General features: G+C 36.3%; 4 protein-coding genes across 5 annotated transcripts; 3 read left to right on the forward strand and 1 right to left on the reverse strand.

Moving 5' to 3' along the window:
• Positions 1-5,247: 5,247 nt before the first annotated feature.
• Positions 5,248-9,829, forward strand: LOC108813366 (protein LONGIFOLIA 1). Its single transcript, XM_018585903.2, has 4 exons — positions 5,248-5,965; positions 6,047-6,513; positions 6,945-8,542; positions 8,626-9,829. Exons 2-4 carry the CDS (start codon positions 6,378-6,380, stop codon positions 9,544-9,546), a joined length of 2,655 nt encoding a protein of 884 aa, XP_018441405.1. The 5' UTR covers positions 5,248-5,965; positions 6,047-6,377; the 3' UTR covers positions 9,547-9,829.
• A 4,651-nt stretch (positions 9,830-14,480) lies between these two features.
• LOC130496557 (uncharacterized protein At1g43920, Chloroplastic-like) lies at positions 14,481-15,388 on the forward strand. The gene is made up of 2 exons (XM_056988685.1): positions 14,481-14,883; positions 14,976-15,388. Exons 1-2 carry the CDS (start codon positions 14,737-14,739, stop codon positions 15,264-15,266), a joined length of 438 nt encoding a protein of 145 aa, XP_056844665.1. The 5' UTR covers positions 14,481-14,736; the 3' UTR covers positions 15,267-15,388.
• A 5,545-nt stretch (positions 15,389-20,933) lies between these two features.
• LOC130495765 (uncharacterized) lies at positions 20,934-21,825 on the reverse strand. Its single transcript, XM_056987269.1, has 2 exons — positions 21,100-21,825; positions 20,934-20,945 (listed from the first exon to the last, which is right to left on the reverse strand). The coding sequence occupies exons 1-2, from the start codon at positions 21,823-21,825 to the stop codon at positions 20,934-20,936; spliced, it is 738 nt and encodes a 245-aa protein (XP_056843249.1).
• Positions 21,826-22,946: 1,121 nt separating this feature from the next.
• On the forward strand, positions 22,947-26,697 carry LOC108813364 (uncharacterized). Of its 2 annotated transcripts, none has more exons than XM_056989880.1 (18): positions 22,947-23,196; positions 23,274-23,375; positions 23,514-23,596; positions 23,733-23,817; positions 23,909-23,995; positions 24,100-24,161; positions 24,264-24,454; positions 24,534-24,594; positions 24,678-24,855; positions 25,129-25,167; positions 25,271-25,332; positions 25,432-25,468; positions 25,553-25,602; positions 25,719-25,785; positions 25,861-25,939; positions 26,043-26,122; positions 26,216-26,284; positions 26,378-26,697. In XM_056989880.1, exons 1-18 carry the CDS (start codon positions 23,179-23,181, stop codon positions 26,435-26,437), a joined length of 1,410 nt encoding a protein of 469 aa, XP_056845860.1. In that variant the 5' UTR covers positions 22,947-23,178; the 3' UTR covers positions 26,438-26,697. The 2 variants fall into 2 exon arrangements, with proteins under 2 accessions (XP_056845860.1, XP_018441403.1); XM_018585901.2 differs by having other exon boundaries at positions 22,948-23,201.
• Positions 26,698-27,064: the final 367 nt, after the last annotated feature.

Below are 27,064 nucleotides of genomic sequence, written 5' to 3' on the forward strand. Positions count from 1 at the left end.
GAGAGAGAGAGAGGAGAGAGAGAGAGAGAGAGCGATGGGAGTCGAGTTTGGCCAAAAGAGAGAGAGAGATCTTGTTTTAAAACCCCTAACACACTTCAAATGGGGCTCATTAGTAATCAACATAAAGGCTCTAGGCCCAAACAACAACCCAAAAACATATGACATTGCCAAAACCCATGAAAAGCACTAAGTCAAAAAATTGTAACCAAGATGGATTTTGCCACCACTTATAGCCGTGAGAGAGAGAGTCCGAGTGAAACTTTGGAATCGTGAAGAGCTCAGCATCAACAGAGAAGCACCATGAATACTTAAACACATTTATTTACAGGCATAACTGATATGCCTTTTGTCCAGGGAAGGGAACCGAAATCGCCTTTCACACACAATCTACCACCAAAAAATTTCTGAGGAATTCAATAAATCAACCCAAGTCTGTAGCTATTTCTCAGCCAAGTAGCTGTCACAGACGAGATCCCTCACAGTAAAGACATCCAAGCAATGATCTCAACATCACACTGTTCTCTAAGGTACAGAAACACCAAGTAGGCCTCTTGTGCCTGTCACTTCAACTCGACAGAATAGATATTAGATTATTGGTTTATGTATCAACAAGAGAATAATCATCAATTCGGTCAGAGAGATAGTGATCGAGAGTAGAGACAAAGTGGGGGTAACACCCTGCTCCACCCCGAGCTATCCCAAATCAGGATTGATGATTTGCTCTGCCTAGTCCGGACATTGAACGAGCTCAGAAGCAAGTGATGTGACACCCAGTTCCAAAAACGAGTATCCATCATTCCAGGCCTTCTTATTTTGCCGGTTAAGGCTTGTGTCACTTTTCACATTCATCATGTTACACATACTTCTCTCCTTGTAACACTCACCTCTCTTGTGCTTCCTTATTCAATCCAAGTAGTGATCAAGACTCAGACCGAAAATGTTGCAGCATCCTGGTCCAAGATGAGTACCCTTCCTCAGTGAATCAGAGTCAGTGCATGTTTTGAAATCAAGTTAGATGCTTCACAATGAGGAACTTGTTGATTCAAGGTTTTGTTGTGGCGATGGAGCTTATGCGTGATACTAGGCCTTGGCATTCGGGTCTTCGGGTCGGGTTCGGGTCGGTTCCTTTCGGATCCAGGTTCTTTCGAGTCTTAAATATTTTGGACCCAACAAGTACTTTTTAAATTTTCGGTCCGGGTCCAGGTTCGGGTCTTCTCGGATCCAGGTCGGTTCGGGTCTATAACTAAAATACTTGTAAATACCCATAACTTTTCGGATCCGTATTGGGTCCGGTCGGGTTCGGATATTTAGGATCTAAAAAGACAAAATAACTACACAAATTTCATCAAATTTAGTCAAAATCTGTCATGCATATCTATTTTTTTCAAAATAACTTAAATAAAAACTATTAAAAATTAAAAAACCAAAAATTTTGAATTCTACATTGTACATTTAAAACTTCATATTACTTTAAAAATAATAACAAAAATTGTTAACAAAAAAACAATTCAACTAAATCATAAAATAAAATATAGAAAATAGAACATAACAAAACCTAGTTTTGAACAAAAAAAAAAGTTTTGGATATTCATTGTTTTTAAGTCGGGTATGAATCGGTTCTTGTCGGGTCGGGTCTATTCGGGTCGGTTTTTTCGGGTCCGGATCTATTCGGGTCGGTTTTTTTTGGGTCTGGGTCTATTCGTGTAAAAAAAATTTTGGATCCAACAGGTACTTATAAACTTTCGGGTCGGTTCCAGGTTCGAGTATTTTTGGATCGGTTCCAGGTCGGATCTTCGGGTCCAGGTTAAAATGCCCAGGCCTACGTGATACTAAGAATTTACAGTGATCCTTCCCTTCAGACTAGGCTTATTCAGAGGTTGACAATCCCTAAGGCTTTACGGAGCCCCATGAATGTGTTGTAGTCCAACGGTTTGGTGAACAGATCAGCAAGTTGGTTTTCCGTTGATACATGCTCTAGAATCACTATTTTCATCTCAACCAATTCTCTCACAAAGTGATGTCTGATGTCCACATGTTTGGTACGAGAATGCTGAACAGGATTCTTAGACAAATTTATAGCACTCATATTATCACAATGTACGACCATAGGGTTAGTGATGATACCATAGTCGACAAGCATCTATCTCATCCATAGTAGCTGTGTGCAGCAACTCCCCAAGGCAATGTACTCGGCTTCAGCTGTCGAGAGAGACACACAGTTTTGCTTCTTGTTATGCCAAGCTACCATGTTATTTCTAAGAAAGAAATAACCACCAGATGTGCTATGTCGATCATCTAAGCAACCTGCCCAATCAGCATCACAGAATCCTGCAAGATTCACGTTAGTCTCAAATGTATAGTGAAGACCGAAATCCAAAGTAACTTTCACATATTTTATGATTCGCTTAACCGCATTCAGGTGAGACTCTTTTGGACACGCTTGATACCGAGCACAAATACCCACACTTAGGCATATATCTGGACGACTTGCATTGAGGTACATAAGACTTCTGATCATTGCCCTATATAACTTCTCATCGACTGGTTTGCCTTCTTCATCACGAGAGAGTTTGGTTGTGGTACTCATTGGAGTGTTGGCGATCTTACTAGTCTGCATTCCAAATCGCTTGATGAGGTTCTTGGCATAGGTGCTTTGGGACACAGTAATCCTATCATCAAGCTGCTTGATTTGTAGGCCAAGAAAATAGCTCAGTTCACCAACCATACTCATCTCGAACTCCTTTGTCATGGTTTTGACAAAGTCATCAACCATAGGCTGTGAGGTACTTCCAAAGATTATGTCGTCCACATAGACTTGAACAATCATAATATCTCTTATCTTTTCTCCAATAAACAAAGTCTTATCAACACCTCCTCTCTGAAATCTAGTCTCAATAAGAAAGTCTGTCAGGCGCTCATACCAAGCTCTGCGTGCTTGCTTAAGTCCATACAAAGCTTTCTTAAGCTTGTACACGTGATCTGGGAAGTGGGGATCTTCAAACCCTTTTGGCTGTGTCACATAGACTTCTTCTTGTAGAACACCATTGAGGAAAGCACTCTTTACGTCCATCTGATATAGCTTGATGCGTAGATTACAAGCCATTCCAATCAGCAATCTGATGGATTCCAGACGTTCCACTGGTGCAAAGGTTTCATCAAAGTCAACACCTTCAACTTGAGTGTACCCTTGTCCCACCAGTCGTGACTTGTTCTTGATGACATTCCCTTCCTCATCAGTCTTATTCTTATGAATCCACTTGGTGCCAATGATGTTTACACCTTCTGGTATAGGTACGAGTTCCCACACTTGCAGACGAACAAATTGTTCAAGTTCCTGATGCATTGACTCTGTCCAATACTCGTCATCTAATGTTTCCTGTAGAGTCTTGGGTTCAATCTGGGAGACAAAACATTCCAGTTTATTCATCTTGACGGTGAAGTAAGCAAGTCTAACCATCTCTTTGAAATCAATCTGTTTCTTCCTAGTCACTCTCCCATCATAAATCCCACCAATCACAGAATGATAGGTTTATGCAGCGTGATTAGTTCCTTCATGGTGTCCATGAAACTCACAGGATCTCAACCTGTTAGTAGTATGTGATACTACAGAGGTTTCCTGCTCTGATACCAAATGAAAAGAGACAGCCAGTAAAGGAACACAACATAAATAATTTTGATACAATAATCTATAACTTTTTATCTTTTATATTTTAAGATTCATTTTCATATATATATTTTAACAATTATATAAGAATATATGTATATAAAATGTGGACGAAAAAAAATCTGAACATATAAAAATATGTAAACAAAAATGATGTGGACATGGATGGATGGAACTGAAAAAAAAAAAAATCTCTAGCACAAAAGTTGTTTTCGATTCGTAGTTGGGGAAGCTTAGAAAAAATAACATTTCTTGTGAGTGAATCTTGTTTAAGGAGATTAGAGATTATAATTTTGTCTAACAAAGCTTTTAGTGGTTTCTTTCCTAATCATTATGACCAGATGTGTGGACATGGATACAAAAAATATGAACGAAGAAAAAATTAACTTATACAGAGTTCACATTTTTAGGAAAGTGAGATGTTTTTGTAGCGGTTAGTTTTTTATTTATTTTAAGTTCTTATTATTATTCATCCTATCAAATGTTTTTATTTTCTTTTCTTTAAAATATAATATATATATAAAACAAATATAATTTCACAATAGATTGTAATTTTTTCTCTCTACATTTTAAGATTCGCTTTCATATATATATTTTATATTTTTTAAAAAGATTATATAAAATGTGTGGACATGAAAATATGGATTGAAAAATGTGTTCTGTACAAAAAAAATACATGAATACAAAAATGTTTTAGACTTTTTTACTCTCTTCTTCTACTTCGATTTCGTCATAGACGATTCTCTTCAGGGTTTTTTGAAGATTATTCGTCGTAGGAAAAAGATGGATTTGATGCTAGAATCGAATCACAAAAAAAAAAGAACCTAAAGTAAATCTGGGTTTGGATAGAAATCAAAATTAGGGTTTAGATGTTGGGAAAAAGAAAGTGGATATAGGATTTGAAATTAAAAATAGAAAGAGAAACTACTTTTTGTGTGTTTGCCAATAAAATAATTGAATTATGGTTAGTTTTCTCTCGTTAGTAGTGTGGATATGTGAGTTAGTTTTGGGGCATGAAAGACAATAACCATAGATAATGTGTCTGACCAGTAAAAAGTATCTTATGATGTAAATTGTAAGACATAAAGTGTTCTAGAAGGTAAAAAATCTAAATTTAATGTCTACCTAAACCAATTTAATTATTGAAAATAAAACAAATTTAACAATTTTCATCTAATACACTCGAGGGAAAACTGCAAGGAAGAAAAGAAGATAATGTTGTGGATATTTTTAAGTTGTTAACGAGAAGACAGGAGTCACATGCAGAGGGAGACATCTCAAAAACAGAGTTTTAACAAACCTCATCCACTTGCCACCACCCTCACTTCCAGTGCCGTGCGAAGGAATTTGGGGGCCTGAGGCAAATAATACAGTTTTATCTAGATTCAAAATTTTAAAATTTTTATTTATAAAATAAAATATATAATTTTAATTTAATATATATTAAAATAAAATAAAATAAATATAAAATAGTAAAATTTAATATTTATATTTATCTACAAACATGATAAATAAAACTATGTATCTGTTTATAAATTTATATAGTTAATTCACAAATATAAATAGATAAAATTAGTTGTAATTTATTTTATAAAAATATATATGAACAAAAATAACTAAAAAGGCACATATATAACTTTAACATATAAATGAGTTTATAATAAATAAGACAAATAAAAGTAAAAATATTGTCTTAAAGATTTTTTTTGTACAAACTACCATGTCGTATAAAATGTAACTAAATTATAGAATCAGATGTAATTTATTTAACTAATTAAACTAAGTAATAGGAAAATGAGGGGCCCTAAATTTAACAAAATTAGAGGGGGCCTGGGGCAATTGCCTCATTTTATATGCATAAGGCACGGCTCTGCTCACTTCCTCTCTCTCTCTCTCTCTCTCACCTCATTTCTTTCTGTTTCTATTATTCATCAGAAACACACAGACTCTGTTTTGTTTTGTTTTGTTTTGTTTTGTTCTTTAAGCAGAAACAGAGAGTAGAAAACAGAGGAACATTTGGCAGAGTATTTCTTTTGTTCCCTCTGCTTTGGTCTTCTTCTTCTTGGCTTTATCTGTTTCTCAGTATCTGAAAGTTTCTGTCCTTTTCTTCTTGGGTTTGTGAGATTTATCAGTGTACATTTCCCTGGGGGATTCTTACACAAATGACTCTCTTTTGTTCTGTAATAACAGAGCTTCTTTTTTTGTTAGTACCGCTGAGATAAGTCACGAAAAGTGTTCGTCTCTTTTCTCGTAGTCATCCACTCCGATGAGATTTGGGAATCTATCAATCTGCGTCAAGTGGTAAAGTTTTTGAACTTCTGCTACAAGTAGAGACAAAAAAAAATGCTAATTTTCTTCTTCTTTTTCTTTTGTCGTTGATAGGGAACATATAAGCTGTAATTAGCTGGAGGGAAATGGCGTTCTTACATTGAGCTTTGTCTATGCCAATTTTATTGGAATCTAAATTGATTAAAAATGCTCAGCTTTTTTTGGAACTACATGAAATTATGGAAAGTGGGTCATTCTCGTTATGGTTCCATGGTGGTTGCTTGTTGACGGAGACATAACGAAACCTTGAAGTTATTCCCAAAACTAGTGTTTGCTGGAAACAGAAAAGGGAAGGGAGAGAAGTGTATACTATAAAGTCTTCAAGCCAAGAAGATAAAAAGAGTTACTGGTTTCAAGTGCTCTACTAAACTTCTTCACTAATCATATGGCTGCAAAGCTTTTGCATACATTGGCAGATGAAAACTCGGATCTTCAGAAGAAAATTGGATGTGTGAATGGGATTTTCAAACTCTTTGATCGCCACCATATTCTCACAAACCGTCGAAAAAGTCTTACTTTAGGTAATCATATTACACTAAGATATAAATAAATGCATACTTGTGGTGGTCGTGTCTCTTAGTGGTTGACTTGTACATGAGCATATGTTAAAACGTTCTTAGCTATATGATATGTCTTTTTCCATGTTCTTTCTTCTCTTCTTAAGTTCTGCTTCTTCTTCATGAACTAAAAGGTCTTGTCTGATTCTATATGAGGTCTAAAAGGTTTGTTCTTTCTCTGCTGAGTCTTATCTGTTCTTAGACAAGGTTGATCTAGTTTGTTTTGTTAGGTTAAATTTGTATTTTGTGTGGCTTTTTTTGGGTTGATTTTGACTTCTCTGAACCTTAGACTCTTCAACTTTTTTAAATCAGCAATGTTTATGTTTTATAAACAAAGAGAGTTTGATATGATCATAAAAATCTTCTGATCTCATGTGCTGTTATTGGTGTTGCAGGTAATGCACATGTCAACAACATCAACTTTGAAAGAGACTCTGCATTGCAGATTCAAGACTCCAACATTATCAACAGCGGGAATACTCAACTAAAAAGGGTATCAACAGAATCTTCCAGGGTTTCTTTCTCATCATCATGTTCATCATCTTCCCCATTGTCGTCTGAGATCAACAGAGAAACTCAACCTGAGATATCACCGTATGACCGGGTCATTTTTCAAGAATCTCCAGTGATGAGCCAAGGAAGTGGGTTGGGACTTGACCTTAGAGATGTTGTTAGAGACTCCATGTACAGAGAAGCTAGAGGACTTTCTGAAGTATCCAGAGACAAGAGAAGAGATGATTCTCCAAGACCTTATGGTTTGAAACAATCCACCCCTGTGGATTTCAATGAATCCTGCAAAGCTCTAGCCAAACTTAAACCATCTCAGTATTACTACAATGAGGTTGACTTGAAAGATGCATCTCGTTACTATGTTGATTCTCACAAGAAGTCTAAATCCAAGAAGAAGGTGAAAGAGTCTCCTAAGCTTTCTTTGGAGAGTAGATATCACGTTAGTCTCAAATCAGGTAACAATAATAAGCTTGTACTTGTTGAGAGTTTTGGTAGAAGCTCTAGCATGAACAAAAGGCCTCCTAGTGTTGTTGCAAAGCTAATGGGGTTGGAAACGTTACCTGGTTCTCCACTGAGAAGAGACCATAACAATGATCCGTTCTCAAGGTCATTGAGGGAAACTAGCATGAATCGTTCTATAAGGTTATCATCTCCTAGCTCGCCAAGAAGCTTGGGGAAGGACCTGGCTTCTTCTTCTTCATCACCAAGATGGAGAAGTAGCTCTGAGTTTGTTATGAAACCTTTATCAAGTTTGAGGTTTCCCATAGAACCAGCTCCATGGAAGCAACAAAAGCAAACCTGCAGGCCTGTGAAAGCTCTGTTGCCATCAATGGAGGGAAGGCTGAAAGATCAAGAGTTTAAGCATTCAGGAAAAGATCTCAGAGCTATTAATGAGATTTTAGAGGCAATGCAAACAAAAAGTGTCAAGCAGCCAGAATGCTCAAACTCAAGAGGCTTGCAAAACCAGGTGATGCCATCCACTATGAGAGGACCAATTGTGATTATGAAACCTGCTAGACTTGTTGAGAGATCTGGTCTTCCTTCATCATCTCTGATTCCCATTCACAGTCTATCTGGTCTTAAGGCAACCTGTATAGAAGAAGAAGAGTCTGTGAATGTTAAAAGAAACTCAACTACAAAGAAGGCGGCAAAAGATAACAAATCTAGCAGCAGAAACGTGAGGTCTTGTCAGGTTTCCAGAGAAGTCACTACAAAGAATGCAGGAGCTGCAGCAAGTCCAAGATTGCATCATATGAAGAATCATGAGAATGACAAGCGTTCTCGTCCACCAATACCTTCTGACTCAAGCAAATCAAGAAGACAAACAAATAGACAACTCGAAGAATCTGCTACTTCTCCTGGTGGTAGGCGTAGACCAGATGCTCAGAGGAAATTGCAGAAAAATGATGGCCAAGCAGGTGGTGGAAAGAGTCCATCTGTGATAGAGACAGCAAAAACAATAGTCTCTAACTTAATGCAGAATGTGAGTTTTTTGTTTCTCATGCTTTATCTACATTGGTCATAAAAAAAGTTTTAGCTGCTAAGTTTCCAAACTTTTGTTTTCAGAAAGCTAGTTCAAAGCTTTGTGAAGATGGGTCATCAGAACATCCAAGTCCAGTTTCTGTTCTCAACGCATCAATCTACAAAGACATCAAACCATCTCCTGTGAAGCTACAAACAAGTGGTAATGGCCTTATTGACCCTGGTGAAGAAGACTTGTGGAATCCAGCTTACAGCTTCTCAAAGACAACAACCACCTTTTCTCCTGAGATTAACAGAAAGAAGCTTCAGAACGTTGAGCATTTGGTTCAAAAGCTGAAAAGATTAAACTCTAGCCATGATGAAGCCAGCCAAGACTATATTGCATCACTGTGCGAGAACAGTGGCCCTGACACTGATCACAGATACATATCAGAGATTCTCTTAGCCTCAGGTCTTCTCCTGAGAGACTTAGGCTCAGAATCAACCACGTTTCAACTGCACCCTTCAGGCCATCCTATCAACCCTGAGCTGTTTCTCGTTCTTGAGCAAACTAAAGGAAGCAGTAGTGGCAATGAGAAGCTCAACCGCAAGCTTGTGTTTGACGCTGTCAATGAAATGCTGGTGAAGAAGTTAGCTATTGTCGAGGGCACCAGCAACGCAGATCCATGGATGAAGCGAGGTAAAGCGATGAAGAGGAGGGTGTTAAGTGCGCAACAACTCTTGAAAGAGCTATGTTCAGAGATTGAAACAGTGCAGAAGGAAGCCAAGAGAAGATCAGATAACTTGTTCTTGTTGGGGGAGCAAGAAGAGGACTTCTTGAAATGTATATTGGATGAAGATATGGAGCCGCGGTCTGAGAAATGGACAGAGTTTGATGATGTAGTCCCGGGTATAGTGCTACACTTAGAGAGGCTTCTCTTCAAGGATCTGGTGAGTGAGGTCGTGCATGGTGAGATTGATCGGCTGCAACCTATTCCAAGCAGACGAGTAGTTACTGATTCATAAACTCGTTTTATATCCTCTGTATTCTAAAGCCGCTTATCTATAACAATAAAGTTGGATTATCTGCCTTCTCAGACCGCCACGTCAGCAAGGAGGAGGGGGCGTTTTGCGCCACGTCAGCAAGCATTTTAAGTCATTGTCCGAATTCATAATTTTGTGGGCTGGGTTATGGTTTAACTTAAAAGTTATGTTCAGGCCCATTCTCTTTTAGGGTTTGCATCATCTTCTAAAAGATGTCATCAAACCTGTGCTTTAGGATATCTGATATCTGATAGTCTCACCGTAACGTCTGGAGTTTGCATTTATATGTTCTTCAATTCCGTGATTATCCACTCTTCCCACTCTCAAGCAGTCAATCAAGCTCTTCATCTTCTAATGTAACCGACAAAATCTACGGCTATAAATCTCTGAACTCCCAACGATGAAGAACACAATTTATCTCAAATTAAGAAGAATAGTCTCTGCTACAAACTTTGACAATGGCGAATTCCTTCATCATTTTTGCAGATATGCGGCCTGGCCGCTCTAACACGGTGGAGGTCGGGTCCGTTTGCTGAGGTTCTGGGAGAATGTCAAGAACGGTGGAGAGCTTATGAGTGTCGACATGCTCCTCACTGATAGTAAGGTAACCCCGACTACTTAATCTGTTACTTATGACTGCTACATAGGTATCTCACAAACCCGATTGTGGGAACTAATTGTTTATTCTTGTCAAGCAGTCTACTTATCCAAGAACCATCAGTGCCAACCACATCACCACTTTTGGACATCGTCTCAGTGAAAGTCTTCAGGTTCCACAGTGGCATGTAAAGTTTAAAGCTTTCTTTTATTAAAAAAAAAACAGATTATGAATGCTTAATGAAAATGCCACATTCTGAATTTGAAGATGACAAGACTTTTCGCTATGACCCATGACGCCATTGTTGATGAGAGGTAAAAGAACGTGCAGTAGTTTCTTCTACATTTCAACAACTCTGTTTTTTTTCACAAGCTAATTCTCCGGAGTTCCTTTCACATTGAAGCTCATATGCTTTGCCGATTGTTTTAGTCCGTAGAGATGGGACATGGGCAGACATGAGGAAGTTCAATGACATGATCCCTAAGCCTTAATTCAATAACTTTCATGTATCATATCATTTCCAATTTCAGTTCCATTTTTATACTTTTTCTTCAATCTTGATCTGATCACTGCAAATTTATGAATATTACAGATAAGTTCCATCTCTATCTCTAAATATTTGTCTTCGTATGATGATGATCTGATGATGGTATCTCTTACTGATTACAGGCACTGAAGAGAGAAAAAGATCCAACTACCATCGTCTGTCTTTGTTTTTTTTAGCTTTGAAAACTAATTCAATCGGTTTGGATAGTTAAAATATTCTTTTGTATCAGTTACTGGTTCTTTACGATGGTATAATTACAATCAAGAGTTATTAATTTTTTTGTAAAAGCCTAAAATTTACAACTTTTTTTCTTGCTAAGCTTTTATGGTCTGCTTGGTTTAAAAAAAAAGCTTTTAGTATAACTCGCTGGGTTTCAGTAACATATTACTATCTTTGCATCATTCTAGCTTGTGACTAATTGATATTACTTTCAAATCGTTGGCACACAGATGTCGTACTAGGAAATCAAATAAGCTTTAGGTCTCATGCTTTTTGATTCAAAAGAAGACAAGCTGAGCTACTCCGTTGTGGGGGCTGTAAGGCCTGGTCAAACGGTTCAAATATCTTACAGAGTTCACTTAAACCAATAATAGAGTTTTACAAATCCAAATCTTATTTATAAAAAATAATTTATAAATAAGATTTGGATTTGTAAAACTCTATTATTGGTTTAAATATTCACATCTATACAATACCAACTCTACTCTATTTCACTAAGTACGTTTCTCCTACCTTACCATCACAAAACATCAAAAAAGTGAACTTATGATATTCCAACTAAAATACCAATTTTTGTATTCTATTTTTATTTAGATGATCAATCACAACAGTTATGATATTCCACATCGACTTAAGTAACTTCAAAACAAAATAAGACACTATTGTTGGTAACCTCAAATGGATCAAAAACTATCATTATCTTTCAACATATATTCATCTTCATATTTTTGAACATATTTTTTTTACAAAAACCATAAAATAAATTGTAAATTCATTTAAATAAAATTGACGAACCCGGCGCGTAGCGCCGGAAAACCACTAGTAAATAATACAAGTCAAAAGTCACAAAAAAACATCTATTTATATTATTAAAACTAAAATACATTTGAAATTTGTTTACAAACATTGATAACAATATAATTTTGTTTGAGAACATGTATCTGTATATTAAAAAAAAGTTTACATTATTAAAAAAAAATTGAAAGTCTATTACATCATGAGAATCTATCTATCTCGACCATTTTTAAAATATATGAAAATGACTCAATCTAATTATCTAAAAACATTTGTCTAAAATAATCATAAAACAACATATAAATTTTATATACATATTTCAAATCAAAATAATAATTTAAAATTACTTTATATCAAAAATTGATTCAAAATATATATATATATATTCAAAAATTTATTTTTACTAAAATATTTTCTAATACAAATTTCAATATATATAAGAAAAATGCAATTCAAAGCCCAATTTCAAACATCAATTAAATTATGTTATTTAATATTTTTACATTAAATTTTAAAAATATAATATATATGATTATTTATATGATGATATCTGAAAAAAAAATATTATTAATTATATGACTACTTATATGATGATACATATAAAATACAATTAATATATGATGACACATATATAGTAAATAATGGTGACATGAAAAGCAAATAGAAAAATATTTTGAAAAAACATATCCGTGTGGATCAAAGTAGTTATCCTTATTTTTGTTATATATTCTTTCTCTTCAATGTTTGATGATATATAAATGTTAAGTGCTCGTATATCAGCTAGATATGAATAATGTGTTACCTATCAGTATAGAGAGGCTTTTAGTCCAACGAGTTTATGAGTGGTTCAAACTTGAAGCTGAACTCCTGCATAGCATATGAACAAATCTGCGCCACCAGGTTAACGTGCCTACCAAATAAATCAGTTTAGTTAGTTGCTTATTGGAGACTTCTTTGTTACCTTATAGATTCTCAGTGAATATAAAGCACACTTCAAGATCAGTAGCTCCATCACCAATCATGGCCCTAGTTTTGTAGAGGCGGCCCTGAAAAGAACCGAATCTCATTGGTACATTGTTTTGTCTTCAATAAGAGAGAAGAAAAGTTTGATGAACATTTCGTATTTGTTGCACTACCTTGGCTTTGCCTCCACTTGTTGATGTAGGTTCGTTCTCATCAAAGCCCACAAACTCGTCTGAATTTCCAAATAGAAGATTGTTGGCAAATATGTTCTCTCGAGGGATGCCAATAATCAAGGCTACAGGCTATAATGAACATAAATTCATTCAAAACGTTATCACCATGATTGTAGTAGTAGTCTCTACTCAAGAATTAATGCAGCAGGCCATAGTAAACAACATGAAGAAACAAGTGAAATGAAATGTGAGAGAGTAAATTGATCATTTGTAGAAAACCTCTTGATATCAAATAAATATCAGTTTTATTAGCTCTGAGCTTCCTGACCAAGTCTTCAATGCCAGGGGACAGTCTACACAAACCAAGGAAACTAGATGGTAACCTCTCTTTTGGTCAACGTTTATTTCAAGACAAGAACCAAAGCCAATGGAACACTTACAGGGTAGATTCTATATTCGCCTGATTAAATGGTTTCTGTAAGCAGAGTGAATCAAGGGGAAAAATATACATAGAATATCTCTTGTAAACTATATATATAGTCTCTTATTCTAATATAATAAAGTTGTCTAATCGATCTTTGTCCAAACTTCTAGAGATTGATTATGATCGTAAAATTTGGATAATTTATAATATTTTGAATACCAAATATTTGGTTAATTTTTACTTTTCTTTTCTTATTCGTTCGGTTTTCATTCTGGTTTCAGTTTTCAATTCTAAAAATAATAAGATTTGTTCAAATAATTTATAGTATCTAAATCCAAACCAAACATCATTCTGAGTTCGATTAGTTTTCAAGGTTTATGCTGAGAATAAGTCCTTGCCTGGAGTCAGAGTCGCTGCATTGAAGAAAGTGAAAATTACATATTCTTGTTAATTTACATAATCACATAATTTCTTGATTAATCGATGTAAAAATAATAAGGCAAATTTCACAAAAAAATATCTCAATTGAATTTTATTAAAATTTTTAATTCTCAAACTTTTTTCTACCCAATTTAATCCAAACTGATTATTTTACTAATTTTTATACATTTACTTTTAAAAATGTCTCCATTATAATACCAAAAGTATACTCATTTTAATAATAAATTTTAAACAAAACTTATAAAATCTATAAAATTCAAAAGAAAAAAACTTATATAGTTTTGTTTTTGAAGTTCTAAAGTAATTTATTAATTTTATTCATAATTAAGGTTTTGAAAATTTAAAATGTTATAAAACTTTTAGTTACTTTATTCTTAAAAAATAAGATAAAATTTTATATTTTAAAGATTTTTTTTTTGAAGTTTAGAGATTTTCAAATTTCGTTTGAAACTGATTAATACTTATGACTAAAATTAGCATAATTTGTGTATTGTAAATAAAATGAGTAAAGTTTTAAAAGTTATTGTATTAAAATGAGAAAATAATTAGTTTGGATATTAAACCAGATAGTAAAAGAAATTGGGTATTAATAAACATAATAATGTTGAGAATAAAGGTAGAGATTATGCTGAGATGATGAGACCACTTTGCTCTTTCTTTGATAAGAGAATATTAGAAGGGGAAAATGGTCATTTAAATCATGAACTTTTTAATTTGGTCGAAAAAAGACATGAACTTTCTCATGAACCATTTAAAGCATATACTTATTTTGATTAACCATTTAAGGCATCAATTAAGTTCGACAAAGCCAATTTGAATACGTCGTTAATTCCATTAACAGAGCTATTAGACAGGGGTTAATTGCCGTTATTACCTCTGTTAAACACCAAACGATGTCGTTTTAAAATTAGAAAACCCCCAAATCCATATATCTCCAAATCGAAATCCCTAAATCCCTAATTCCCAGAAAGTTCAAAACATACTTTCTTTACAATTTCGTCTCAATTTTCTGATGAGTTCATCTTCAGAGATAAATCATGGGGGAGAAATTCGTGGATTCCCAGTGAAGTGTGAGTGTGGTTTACGCGTAAAGCCTTACCTATCGAAGACACAAGAGAATCCAGGAAGACCTTTCTACCGTTGCATAACCAAAAAAGATGTAAGCTAGTTAGATGTTTACGTTATTTAAACAGCCTCTGAGATGTTCTTTATGTTAGTTTGATATTAACATCTAATTTGATCATGAATTAGGGACATTTATTCAAGTGGGTTGAGGATGCTGTGTGTGAAGAGGTTGAAGATGCTATTCCAAAAATCGAAATCATTGGCAGGAAGCTTACTAATACCATAACTGAGGTAGATGAGTTAAAGACTTTGATTAAAGATTTGAAAGAAGGTGTAGCAAGGAGCGAGATGGAAATAAAGAAGTGGAAAGCGTTGATGATGTTGTGCTTTGTGTGTGTTTGCTTTGTGGTCATTTGCATTGCTTTCTTAATGTTTGGTAAAGCTATGAAAAGCAAGTCTGCATTTACTTCTATGTAGCTTTGATGTTTCTTCTATGTATGTCATGTATGTCGACATTGTTGTTGTCTTTGAGTTTGCATTTGACATTGTTGTTGTGTTTCAGTGCACTAGGTATGGTAATGAGACATTCATGTTTGTTTCATGATTTTCTTGTTGCTAGAATGAGTATTCTGAAAATGAAAACCATATAAGCTAAACATCGATCAGTTAAACATGATAGATCCAAAATAAAACATCAACAAAGCATGATCCACAGCCAAAAGAACTTCAGTTTAAAACAACATTAAGAAAAACAGCATAGCAGGTTCACCCGATCTGACACAGGTATGCTCATTGATATAAACTTTCACTTGCATCTTATGCTTTCTCTTCTCATAAGAACAATAAATCCTCCAGCCACAAGGAACATCAGTATCTGAACACTTAGCACCAATCCTCATTGCTTGCGACCTGTAAAGCTTTATATCATATCTGGTTTTTAAAGAATACCTCAGAACAGCAAGCTTGAAGTCTTCTGCAGAGTTATATGTTTTTCCCAAAGCAAGTAGTTCGTCCGGATCTTCATGGTCTCTACGAATTTGCGCTTCCTCATCTTCATCGTCATCAGAAGACAAAGGATCGGGAATCCTCTCATCGTCCCAGATATCATCTCCACTGTCAGCATCACTTCCATCTCCTTCATCTCTCGCAGCTTCTTCATCCATGTTTTCTTCATCAGCTTCCTCTTCGAGGTGTTCCTCTTCCTCATTATGTGTTTGATCATCTTCATTCTCTTCATCAGCACCATCTTCAAGACCATTAAAATCATCATCGCCAAACACAGCACAATCGTCTTCACTTACATCATCTTCTTCCCCACGATTCTCTTCTCTACAAGCCTCTGCTCGGGCCTTAGCTTCACGAAGCCTAGCTTCACGAGCCCTTTCGTCAGTCGTCTCTACTTCACAAGCCTCTACTCGAGCCTTAGCTTCACGAGCCCTTTCGTCAGTCGCCTCTACTTCACAAGCCTCATCCACTTCACGAGTCCTTTCTTCACGATTCTCTACTTCGCTCGCCTCTAGTACACGAGCCCTTGCTTCACGAGCCTGTGCTTTTGCTTCACGAGCCATGCACGATTCTCTGCTTCACGAGTCTCTTCCTCACGAGCTCTTTCTTCGCGAGCAGCTGCTCTGGCCTCACGAGCTTCTGCTTCACTTCCGCCTTTCGAAGATTCATCATTCTTCCCCTGTCCTCGTCGATAAGGTATCTTTTCTCTTGGAATTCCCTTCTTTCTTATCATTTTGAAGAGAACGTGTCTGATCAATTGAGCTTTCTGAGAATTAGGGGTTTAGGGATTTCGATTTGGGGATATATGGATTTGGGGGTTTTCTAATTTTAAAACGACATCGTTTGGTGTTTAACAGAGGTAATAACGGCAATTAACCCCGTCTAATAGCTATGTTAATGGAATTAACGACGTATTCAAATTGGCTTTGTCGAACTTAGTTGATGCCTTAAATGGCTAATCAAAATAAGTATATGCTTTAAATGGTCCATAAGAAAGTTCATGCCTTTTTTCGACCAAATTAAAAAGTTCATGATTTAAATGACCATTTTCCCATTATAATTTGTATTTCTTTCTTTATGTGTGTAGACAAAAAACGTAGGAAAGAGAGAACTGAGATTAAAGTAGAAGAGAGAGAAACTGACAGCTTTAATGTTTTCTCATTGAATCAAATACAACATGAGAGAGGTATTTATAGTGAAAACTAGTCGGTACAATAACCGACTATAAGGAAAAGGACAAAACTATATATCTGACATCTGTATGATGACAGTGACATAATTACCAGATGTGAGACAAGTGTCTGATGAATAATCACATATTTATAACACTCCCCCTTGATTATTCATCTTGTATTACGTAGTGCCTCGTTAAAAACCTAGTCATGGAAAAACCCAATGGGATAAAAACCATGACAAGGGAAAAAGAGTACACTGGCGTAATCTCCCCCTGAGAATAATGGACATAGCTGTTTCTTCATAGATCACACAAATGTCTCATTCTGATACCATAGACGTGTTTTCGGAATGTTGTAGTCGGAAGAGCTTTGGTGAACAAATCGGCCGGATTGTCGCATGACCGTACATATTCGATGTCCACTTCTTTATTTTTCTCGAGTTCCCGAATGTACGAGAAAAATCTTGGAGGGATGTGCTTCGTTCTGTCGCTCTTAATATAGCCTTCTTTGAGTTGAGCGACGCAAGCCGAATTGTCTTCAAAAACTTTCGTCGGCTCTTTCTTGTTAACTATTCCGCTTGAATCTTTTATGTGGTGACTCATTGACCTTAGCCACACACATTCTCGACATGCTTCGTGAAGCGCAATAGTTTCTGCGTGATTTGAGGAAATTGCAACCATAGTTTGTTTCTGGGACCGCCAAGGAATCGCGGTTCCACCAATTGTAAAAACATAGCCGGTTTGCGATCGGGCCTTATGAGGATCTGATAAGTATCCTGCATCTGCAAAACCAACCATACCAAACTCGGGTTTTCTAAAATACATTAACCCTAAATCAACTGTACCTTGTAAATAACGGAATAGATGTTTTATTCCGTTCCAATGCCTGTGAGTAGGAGCAGAGCTATATCTTGCTAAGAGGTTAGTTGCAAAAGCAATATCAGGCATGGTACAGTTTGCCAGGTATAAGAGCCCACCAATAGCACTCATATAAGGTACTTCAGAACCTAATATCTTCTCTCTATCTTCGCAGGGCCTAAAGGGATCATTCTCAACATTGAGAGATCTACCAATCATTGGAGTACTCAAAGGAGTTGCTTGGTCCATACGAAAGCGTTTCAATAACCTTTTCGTATAGTTTGATTGATGCACAAATATTCCTTCTCGGAGATGCTCTATCTGGAGCCCAAGACAAAACTTTGTCTTGCCGAGATCTTTCATTTCGAACTCCTCTTTCATATGAGTTCGAGCATCATCAACCTCCTTTTGAGCTTCAATCATGTTCAGGTCATCTACATATACAGCAATGATCACAAAGCCAGATGACGATTTCTTAACAAAAACACATGGACATATCGCATTGTTCACATATCCTTTACTCAAGAGATAGTCACTTAAGCGATTGTACCACATGCGTCCGGATTGCTTTAATCCGTAGAGTGATCGCTGTAACTTGACCGAACATACCTCCCTGGATTTTTCTTTCAATGCCCCTGGCATTTTCAATCCTTCAGGGAGTCTCATATATATATCATTATCCAACGATCCATACAAATAAGCTGTCACAACGTCCATGAGATGCATTTCAAGACTTTTTGACGCCGTAAGGCTCATCAAAAATCTAAACGTAATTGCATCCATTACCGGGGAAAACGTTTCCTCAAAATCAACTCCCGGTCTCTGAGAAAAACCTTGGGCTACTAATCGGGCTTTATATCGTGTTACTTCATTCTTTTCATTTCTTTTTCTCACGAATACCCACTTATACCCAACATGATTTATATTCTCAGGCGTTGTGACTATAGGTCCAAAGACATTTCTTTTATTCAGGGAGAGTAATTCAATTCGAATGGCCTTCTTCCACTCCTCCCAATCATGTCTTTTCTGACATTCTAAAATGGACCTTGGATCGGGATCATCACTTTCGTGATCCATTTCTTTGGACACAGAAAAGGAGAACATTCCATCAACATCGTTTATTTTATTTCTGATCAATAACTTTTGATCAAGGGTGTAGTTGATGGAAAACTCATACTTTTCTGTTCCCTCCTCGTCATCTGGATCCTTATCTTTATTTGGTTCTTCTTGAACCTTTTCACTTATGCCTTCTTTCAGACATCTTTCAATATCAGGTTCTTCTGGAACCTTTTCACTTTGTTCAACCAATTTCTTTTTCTTTCGGGGATTTTTATCTTTCGAACCCGCTGGTCTCCCCCTCTTTAATTGAACCCCAGGTTCATTTATTTTGTTTCCATCAGTTTGTTCCCCAGAAACAACAACTCTTGATGGAACATTTTCAGCGGGTATATATGATTTCGTCACCCTTCTCGTATCTGTGAACGCATCTGGTAACTGGTTTGCCAATTTATGCAAATGCACAATTTTCTGAACTTCCAGCTCTCTTTGATTCGTAGGGGGATCAAGGTGTAATAACGACTGTGTACACCAGGTAATCTCTTTAGGAATTTCTCTAATTCCTCCCCCTAACGCTGGAAATTCATATTCATTAAAATGGCAATCGGCAAATCTTGCCGTAAACATATCACCAGTTACTTGTTCCAGATATCTTATAATACTTGGTGACGTATAACCCACATATATTCCCAATCTCCTTTGTGCGCCCATTTTTGTTCTTTGTGGCAGAGCTATCGGAACATAGACCGCACACCCAAAGACACGGAGATGGGATACATCTGGCTCTTGCCCAGATGCCAATTGTGATGGGGAGTACTTATGATATGCACTCGGTCTCAACCGAATCAGTGCAGCCGCATGCAAAATAGCATGACCCCATACAGAAATTGGGAGCTTTGTTCTCAAGACTAACAGTCTTGCAATTAACTGCAACCGTTTTATCAATGACTCGGCCATGCCATTTTGTGTATGCACATGGGGAACTGGATGCTCTACATCAATCCCCATTGACATACAATAATCATCAAAGGCTTGTGATGTAAACTCACCAGCATTATCAAGCCTTACTTTCTTAATGGCATACTCTGAGAACTGCGTTCTCAGCTTTATTATTTGGGCAATGAACTTTGCGAAAGCCGTATTTCGTGTTGTCAAAAGACACACACTTGACCATCTAGTAGATGCGTCAATCAATACCATGAAATACTTAAATGGCCCGCACGGTGGGTGAATCGGCCCACATATATCACCATGTATTCTTTCTAAAAACATTGGTGATTCATTGCCTACTTTTGCTGGTGATGGCCGAGTTATAAACTTTCCTTGAGAACATGCATTACATGTAAACTCGCCCGTTTGCAAAACTTTTCCGTGTTTCAACGGATGGCCATTTGAGTTTTGCACTATCTTTCTCATCATGACTGAACCAGGATGTCCTAGCCTCTCATGCCAGATTTTAAATGTATCAGTAAACTTCATGTTTACCACGGCATAGGACTCAGTCATGTTTATTTTTGTACAATATAGTCCAGAGGATAACATTCTTAACTCTTTCAATATATGTTTCCTCTCAGACTTAATGCAAAGAAATTCAATGCCATCTTTACTCATAGTCTCAATATGATATCCATTCTTTCGGATATCCTTAAAACTTAATAAGTTTCTATGAGACTCGGGGGAATACAATGCATCACTTATTTCAAATATTGTTCCCCTGGCATTGAAAATTTCGCTCTTCCAGAGCCCATAATAATCTTTGCATTACCAGATATTGTACTTACGCTTCCAGCGTAATCTTTCATTTTGAGACTGGAGAAATATTTTCTATCTTTAATTATCGTGTGCGTTGACGCACTATCCGCCAAACACATATCTCCATCTAAAGTCTCAAAGTCTGGCATTCTTTCTGAATTTAAAATATTTATAAAACATATATTATTAAACATAAAACATAAAACATAACATCCATTTTACAACCGAAAGATAACGATACTATAATACAGTAGACTTATATCACATCGATCTTATATTAAACATCGATGTTTTCTGACTCAACCAGAAATCTGATACGTCGAGATGAGTATCATCATTTAAACCATGAAAGGATGGCCCGGGTTCATCAGAGATGAAATTCGTTTCACCTCCACTTTTATATTTTCCCTTTTGGGATTCTCTATACAGATCGGCTAAGTGTCTTGGCGTACGACAAGTACGTACCCAATGACCTTTCATGCCACATCTGTAGCAAACCTTTTCTGTTTGTCTTTTCTCATCCCGGCCCCTTTCACTCTCGTGGAAGTCTTTTTTATTTCTTTCATCATAGGGACATAATCTTCTTCCTCGTCCTCTCCCACGACCATGATTTCGACCTCGACCACGTCCACGTCCTCGTCCTCTCCAATTATCATAATTGGATGATGCAACATTCTCTTCGGGGAATGGTGCATATCCAGTGGGACGAGCCTGATGGTTTAACAACACAAGTTGATTATTTTGTTCCGCTACAAGGAGGATTTGCATCAACTCCGAGTAACGCTTAAATCCATTCACCCGGTACTGTTGCTGCAAGACTACATTTTCAGGATGGAACGTGGAGAGAGTTTTCTCGATCATATCATAATCGCTTATTTTCTCTCCACATAACATCATCTTCGAGGTAATTCCGAACATAGCGGAATTAAACTCACTTACACTTTTGTAGTCCTGGAACCGGAGATGGATCCACTCGTGTTTGGCTTTTGGTAAGATCACATACTTCTGGTGATCAAACCTCTCTTTAAGAGATTGCCAGAGGTCCCCAAGATCCTCTTTTATAATATATTCATCTTTTAAACCATCATGTATGTGGTGTCGTAAAAATATCATGGCTTTAGCTTTTTTCTCATCCGACACCGTTTTAGTATTATCGATGGTTTCCAAAAGCCCGCTACCTCTTAGATGCATTTTTGCACCTACTGCCTAGGTCATATAATTATTTCTCGTAATATCCAGGGCATTAATTTCGAGCTTTGTCAAATTCGACATGATTACTGTATTCATAAAATAATATAAATATAGACAAGAATAAATGCATAATTTAAATGCAGAAATTAAAAGTATAAAATAAATGCAAAAATTAAATTGCGTAAACTTAAATTGCAGAAATTTAAATAGCATAAATAAAATTGGGGGCCCAACCCACCATATGATCTGAGGAGTCATGGACTACCATAGCGATCATTTTTCAAAGTCCGAGGAGGCCAAGCCTACCATGTTGACTTTATTTCCAGGAGGCCTAGCCTACCATTTTTGTCCTTTTATTCACGGAGGTAAAACCTACCACGTGTTTCTCTGATCGTGAAGGCCTAGCCTATCTTAACGATCAGTCGGGGAAGGCAACACCTATCATCCCGGAAAATAAACGGAGAAGGCCTAGCCTCTCACTTCGGAATAATAAATAAAATTTAAATAAACTAAATATATTGAAAGACATAAATTTAAACATCACCTCGCTTGTTTGGTTTAAGAACGGTCGGTATTAGAGAGCTCGTCGTACTGATAACGTGTTGAGAATAAAGGTAGAGATTATGCTGAGATGATGGGACCACTTTGCTCTTTCTTTGATAAGAGAATATTATAATTTGTATTTCTTTCTTTATGTGTGTAACAAAAAACGTAGGAAAGAAAGAGCTGAGATTAAAGTAGAAGAGAGAGAAACTGACAGCTTTATTGTTTTCTCATTGAATCAAATACAACATGAGAGAGGTATTTATAGTGAAAACTAGTTGGTACAATAACCGACTATAAGGAAAAGGACAAAACTATATATCTGACATCTGTATGATGACAGTGACATAATTACCAGATGTGAGACAAGTGTCTGATGAATAATCACATATCTATAACAAATAAAAAAATTTCCCAAATAATAATTGGTTAATAACAAAATATAATAATTGTGCATTGTAAATAAATGGGCTTGTCAGAGAATTGTGAGACCCAATAAGCAGGAAGAAGATAAAAGACAAACAAAAGGATTCACCTTTTAGTTAGTAAAAGAAGGGAAATTGAAGAAACAAAGGGCGAAGGGCTTATAGGCTTGGAGAGAGCATAAACACGTAGTGGATGGATATTCAAATCCGTGGTCGCTAACGAACGAACGAACGACGCACAAGTGTCCACGACGCTACTCTCTCTGTTGCTTCTCCCCTCTTCAATTCAATCTATCTTCTGTTATCACAAATCTACAGGTTTCTTGATCTATTAGCTCGATGTCGAACCAAGAATCTCTTCCGGCATTCACTTTGTTCGGTTTGGATGATGTCGAAAACTATGGTCTGGTAAGTGATCATCATTCTTGTTGATTTTTCTGGAATTTGGTGTTGTTGATTTTGATTGATTGTTTGGTCCAGGTCAGTGAAGCTGACAATTCATTGCCTTTGGACATACACAATCAAGTGTTTCAACTTGTAGAGAAGGGAAACGATGCATTCAAAGAATCTCGCTTTGAAGAGGTTATTGAATCAATCAATCAGTCAATCTCTCTCTCTTGTAGCTCTTCTTGGTGTTCTTTAAAGCTTTGATTCTTAAACCCAAATGAAACTCTCTAATATGTTCTTGCCAATGACATATCTTCTTCTTTTTTTCTCCAGGCGATTAGCAATTATTCAAAAGCCAATTCTGTTAAGCCTCTTGACCCTGTTGTTCTGAGCAATCGAAGTGCTGCTTATATAAGGTAGGGTTTCTTTCTTTTAACGTTTGCCATCTTTTTTTCACTTCAAATGGAGAGTTGTCATGTGTTGTTCTAACTTCTAACTCGGTTCGTTGATATTACTTGTATTGATCTCTCAACCTAACCTTCTGTTTCTTAGATTTGGCCAATATCTGAAGCAGAGATCTGCATCCATTTCTGAATATAGACCTCTCAACGGTTTTGATATGTCTATGCTTGGTGAAGTATGTATTATTATTATTATTATTCTACTTTCTTTAACCTGTAGTTTCAAAATTCATCGAATCTTTCACTCACCTTGATATTTTTTTACAGCTTGCTCTTAAGGATGCTGATAAGGTGATGAATATTCAGAGCAGTTCAGTGAAGTCATATATAACAAAGGCGTGTGCCCTCATGTTGGTATGTGCCTGACTTATTCTTCTACTTCCATCTTTATATTCATTCAAAGATGTTTTCAGTCTGCTTCATGTCACATTTTTTTTTCTTTTTTCGTTTTTTTGCAGCTAGAAAGATATGAGGTAGCACGTGACACTATCCTCTCAGGTCTACAGATTGATCCCTTTAGGTACGGTAGTCTTTGTGTATCATTTCTGATTCCGTCTTGATTCCTAATAGAATATATATATCGTTTTTAAAGTTTTTGGAGTTTCTTTCTGATCGCATGAAGCGATCCTCTCCGATCCAATCTTCAAGAACTGGAGAAGGTTATGCCTGCTTTGACGAGAAACTCTCATGGAAAGGCTGAGCGGTCTGATGACTTTGATTGCACTGTTTGCCTGAAATTGCTGTATGAACCTGCTACAACTCCTTGCGGTCATACATTCTGCCGATCATGCCTTTTCCAGTCCATGGATCGTGGTGGGTTTATATGATTGTTTCTTGTTTTACTTCTTCTTTTACTGTTGTGTTGCTTATTGATGCTTTTTGTGGAATATAGGCAACAAATGTCCACTATGTCGAACTGTCATTTTCATGACTCCAAGAACATGCGCTGTCAGGTAAATGATCTGCACTTCATGCCATATCATGGATTTATGATGCTTTATAGTTACTTGTACTGAAGCGAATTATGTGTTGGCAGTGTGACACTGAATAACATCATACAAAAGAACTTTCCAGAGGAGTATGGTGAAAGGAAATCAGAGCAGGACACTCTGGTTCACTTGGGCAATGAAAGTATGCCTCTTTTTGTCATGGATGTCATCATCCCCTGTCAGAAGTTGTCTCTTCACATATTTGAACCTAGATACCGACTAATGGTGAGTGTTTTCTTTTACGGTTCTCTACATTTTAGAACTATTTAGTAGCCTACTCGGAGCGCTTTCACAAACCTCTTAGAAATTAAAAAGTTGTTGTAAAGTCTTTATAAATATAAATGTAACATAATTTAGGGGAAAACCAAGATAATGGGGTCTCTACATAAGTGCTAATAACTATACGGTGACTCTAGCTTGCAGCAGTATTGCTGTTTGCATTCAGAAAACTTCTTTCTGAATCTCTTATAGTCTCCTTACTTTGATTAACTGAAACAGGTGAGAAGAATAATGGAGGGAAACCATCGGATGGGAATGGTGGGTGACGTGTCATTTTTCTTGTTGCATCTGTCTTCTTCTTCATACAAATTCATTAAATGTGTTTCTGACTATTAAGGTTTGTCCATTCCAATGTTCATAGGTAGCTCTTGATTCTGCGACAGGTTCACCAGTGGATGTTGCTTGCGAAGTCGAAATCACAGAGTCTGTTGCTTCTTTCTTTCTGATATGATTCTTAATGTTGATGACTTTATCTTGAGATTTGCTCACACAGAGATCTGATAATGTTTTGAAATTACACAGGTGTGATCCACTCCCAGATGGACGTTTCGTCCTGGAGGTGAATATTATTACTTATCTTGTTGGGCATTATTTCATGTCTAAGGTATCGTCAACTAATCAACTTAGTGTCTGCGTTTTTCAGCTGGAAAGCCATAGAAGGTGCCGCATTGTAAAAGCTTGGGATCAAGATGGGTAAGCTTGGGATCTTATTGTTTTAGTTGTACTTTGTTTCTTAAATGTATCATCAATTTAAGGCATATTCAAACACAAATGCTTGACTTCTTAATATCGGGTTTGTTTTTTTTCAGGTATCGTGTTGCAGAGGTTGAATGGGTGACAGATATACCACCACAAAGCGACCAAGACAAAGCAGATGTATGATTACCGAACATCTCAACAGTTCTATTTCGTTTCTCTTGTTTACTCACTTTTCTTTGTGACTTCTTACAGCTGCGGGAACTGACGACTAGTGCAGCATCATTTGCTCGGTCATGGCTAGAGAGAGCAAAGGAAGCAGCTAGACATGGAGGTAAACAACTATTTGATCTGTACTTGGTACATAGACATGTCTTAAGAGTATTTTCAGACATGATCGAGTCTTTCCCTTCCTTTTCTTTTTCTGTTTTACGCAGACAGAAGACGACTTGAAACACTTTTAATTGTTGAATCTATGGTACCTTCCCCTCAAGATCCCGAGCGCTTCAGTTTCTGGGTATTTTACAAAACATTATCTAAAGATGGACATAACTCTTGCCGTTATATGTACTTGTTTTTTTTAACTCAATGTTTTTTTTTTGGGTGTCAGCTTGCGACATTGACAGATAGGAGACCTTCAGAAAGATTGGAACTACTTCGACTTCAAGATACTGGAGAGGTACTTGAAATATCTGACTAGTCTATAGATTGCTTGATGTGAGATTTTATCGTTTCATATATTTTGATCGTTGAAACCTTTTTGTTGTCGCAGAGAATAAGGCGTGGGTTGATATATCTTCGGTCAGTAGAACGAGGATGCAGAATGCAATGAAACCGGCTCCTTATACCCGATCACAACTGAGAGATTAAACTTGGGATCTGTTTATAAGGAAGTTGACAAAAAAAAATTTGATTCATTAAAGGAATACGTAAGATATATGATCCTTTGGAGGATCATATTATCATATATCATTGGACGAGCCATTGTCGTAGATTTTGCTTGCGAGTGTATTGAAAACCAAATTAAATATTGTTCATGATGTTGCAACTGCAGAACAAATAAGATTGCAAATACAACATACATTTGGGTAATTTGGTAGAATGTGACTCATTATTATAAACGAACCTTGTACAGATCACTAATAGATAAACTCAATGTCACATGCCTCACATAACACCATCTTCACGAGGCATCAATAAAGTACCATAAACACCACACGTCACCATCATTAAATTATGTATAGTTTTGCATATTGTTATCTATATTATACATGAGTAATAAAATTACTAGGCTTTAATTGTATTTTTTATTATTATATGTAAAATATGCAAGGAAAAGTTACATATTTGTGATAACCATTATTGTTAAGAATTATTTGTTTAGTTATTGTTGTAAGTTAATTCTTGATTTAGTTTTTTTCTATACTGAATAACTAAATCAAAAATAAAAAACTGTTAA

The sequence above is a fragment of the Raphanus sativus genome, chromosome 6 (genome assembly GCF_000801105.2).
Source record: "Raphanus sativus cultivar WK10039 chromosome 6, ASM80110v3, whole genome shotgun sequence".
In the NCBI taxonomy this organism is placed as follows: domain Eukaryota; kingdom Viridiplantae; phylum Streptophyta; class Magnoliopsida; order Brassicales; family Brassicaceae; genus Raphanus; species Raphanus sativus.

Excerpts from the sequence above, each read along its gene's own strand:
- LOC130496557 (XM_056988685.1), top strand. The coding sequence starts at position 14,737 with ATGAGTTCATCTTCAGAGATAAATCATGGGGGAGAAATTCGTGGATTC. Across the intron at positions 14,884-14,975 it reads GTTGCATAACCAAAAAAGAT|GGACATTTATTCAAGTGGGT; the intron begins GTAAGCTAGTTA and ends ATCATGAATTAG.
- LOC108813364 (XM_018585901.2), top strand. The coding sequence starts at position 23,133 with ATGTCGAACCAAGAATCTCTTCCGGCATTCACTTTGTTCGGTTTGGAT. Across the intron at positions 24,455-24,533 it reads TTTCCAGTCCATGGATCGTG|GCAACAAATGTCCACTATGT; the intron begins GTGGGTTTATAT and ends TGTGGAATATAG. Across the intron at positions 25,168-25,270 it reads GAAACCATCGGATGGGAATG|GTAGCTCTTGATTCTGCGAC; the intron begins GTGGGTGACGTG and ends CAATGTTCATAG.
- LOC108813366 (XM_018585903.2), top strand. The coding sequence starts at position 6,378 with ATGGCTGCAAAGCTTTTGCATACATTGGCAGATGAAAACTCGGATCTT. Across the intron at positions 6,514-6,944 it reads TCGAAAAAGTCTTACTTTAG|GTAATGCACATGTCAACAAC; the intron begins GTAATCATATTA and ends TTGGTGTTGCAG. Across the intron at positions 8,543-8,625 it reads TCTCTAACTTAATGCAGAAT|AAAGCTAGTTCAAAGCTTTG; the intron begins GTGAGTTTTTTG and ends TTTTGTTTTCAG.
- LOC130495765 (XM_056987269.1), bottom strand. The coding sequence starts at position 21,825 with ATGCATCTAAGAGGTAGCGGGCTTTTGGAAACCATCGATAATACTAAA.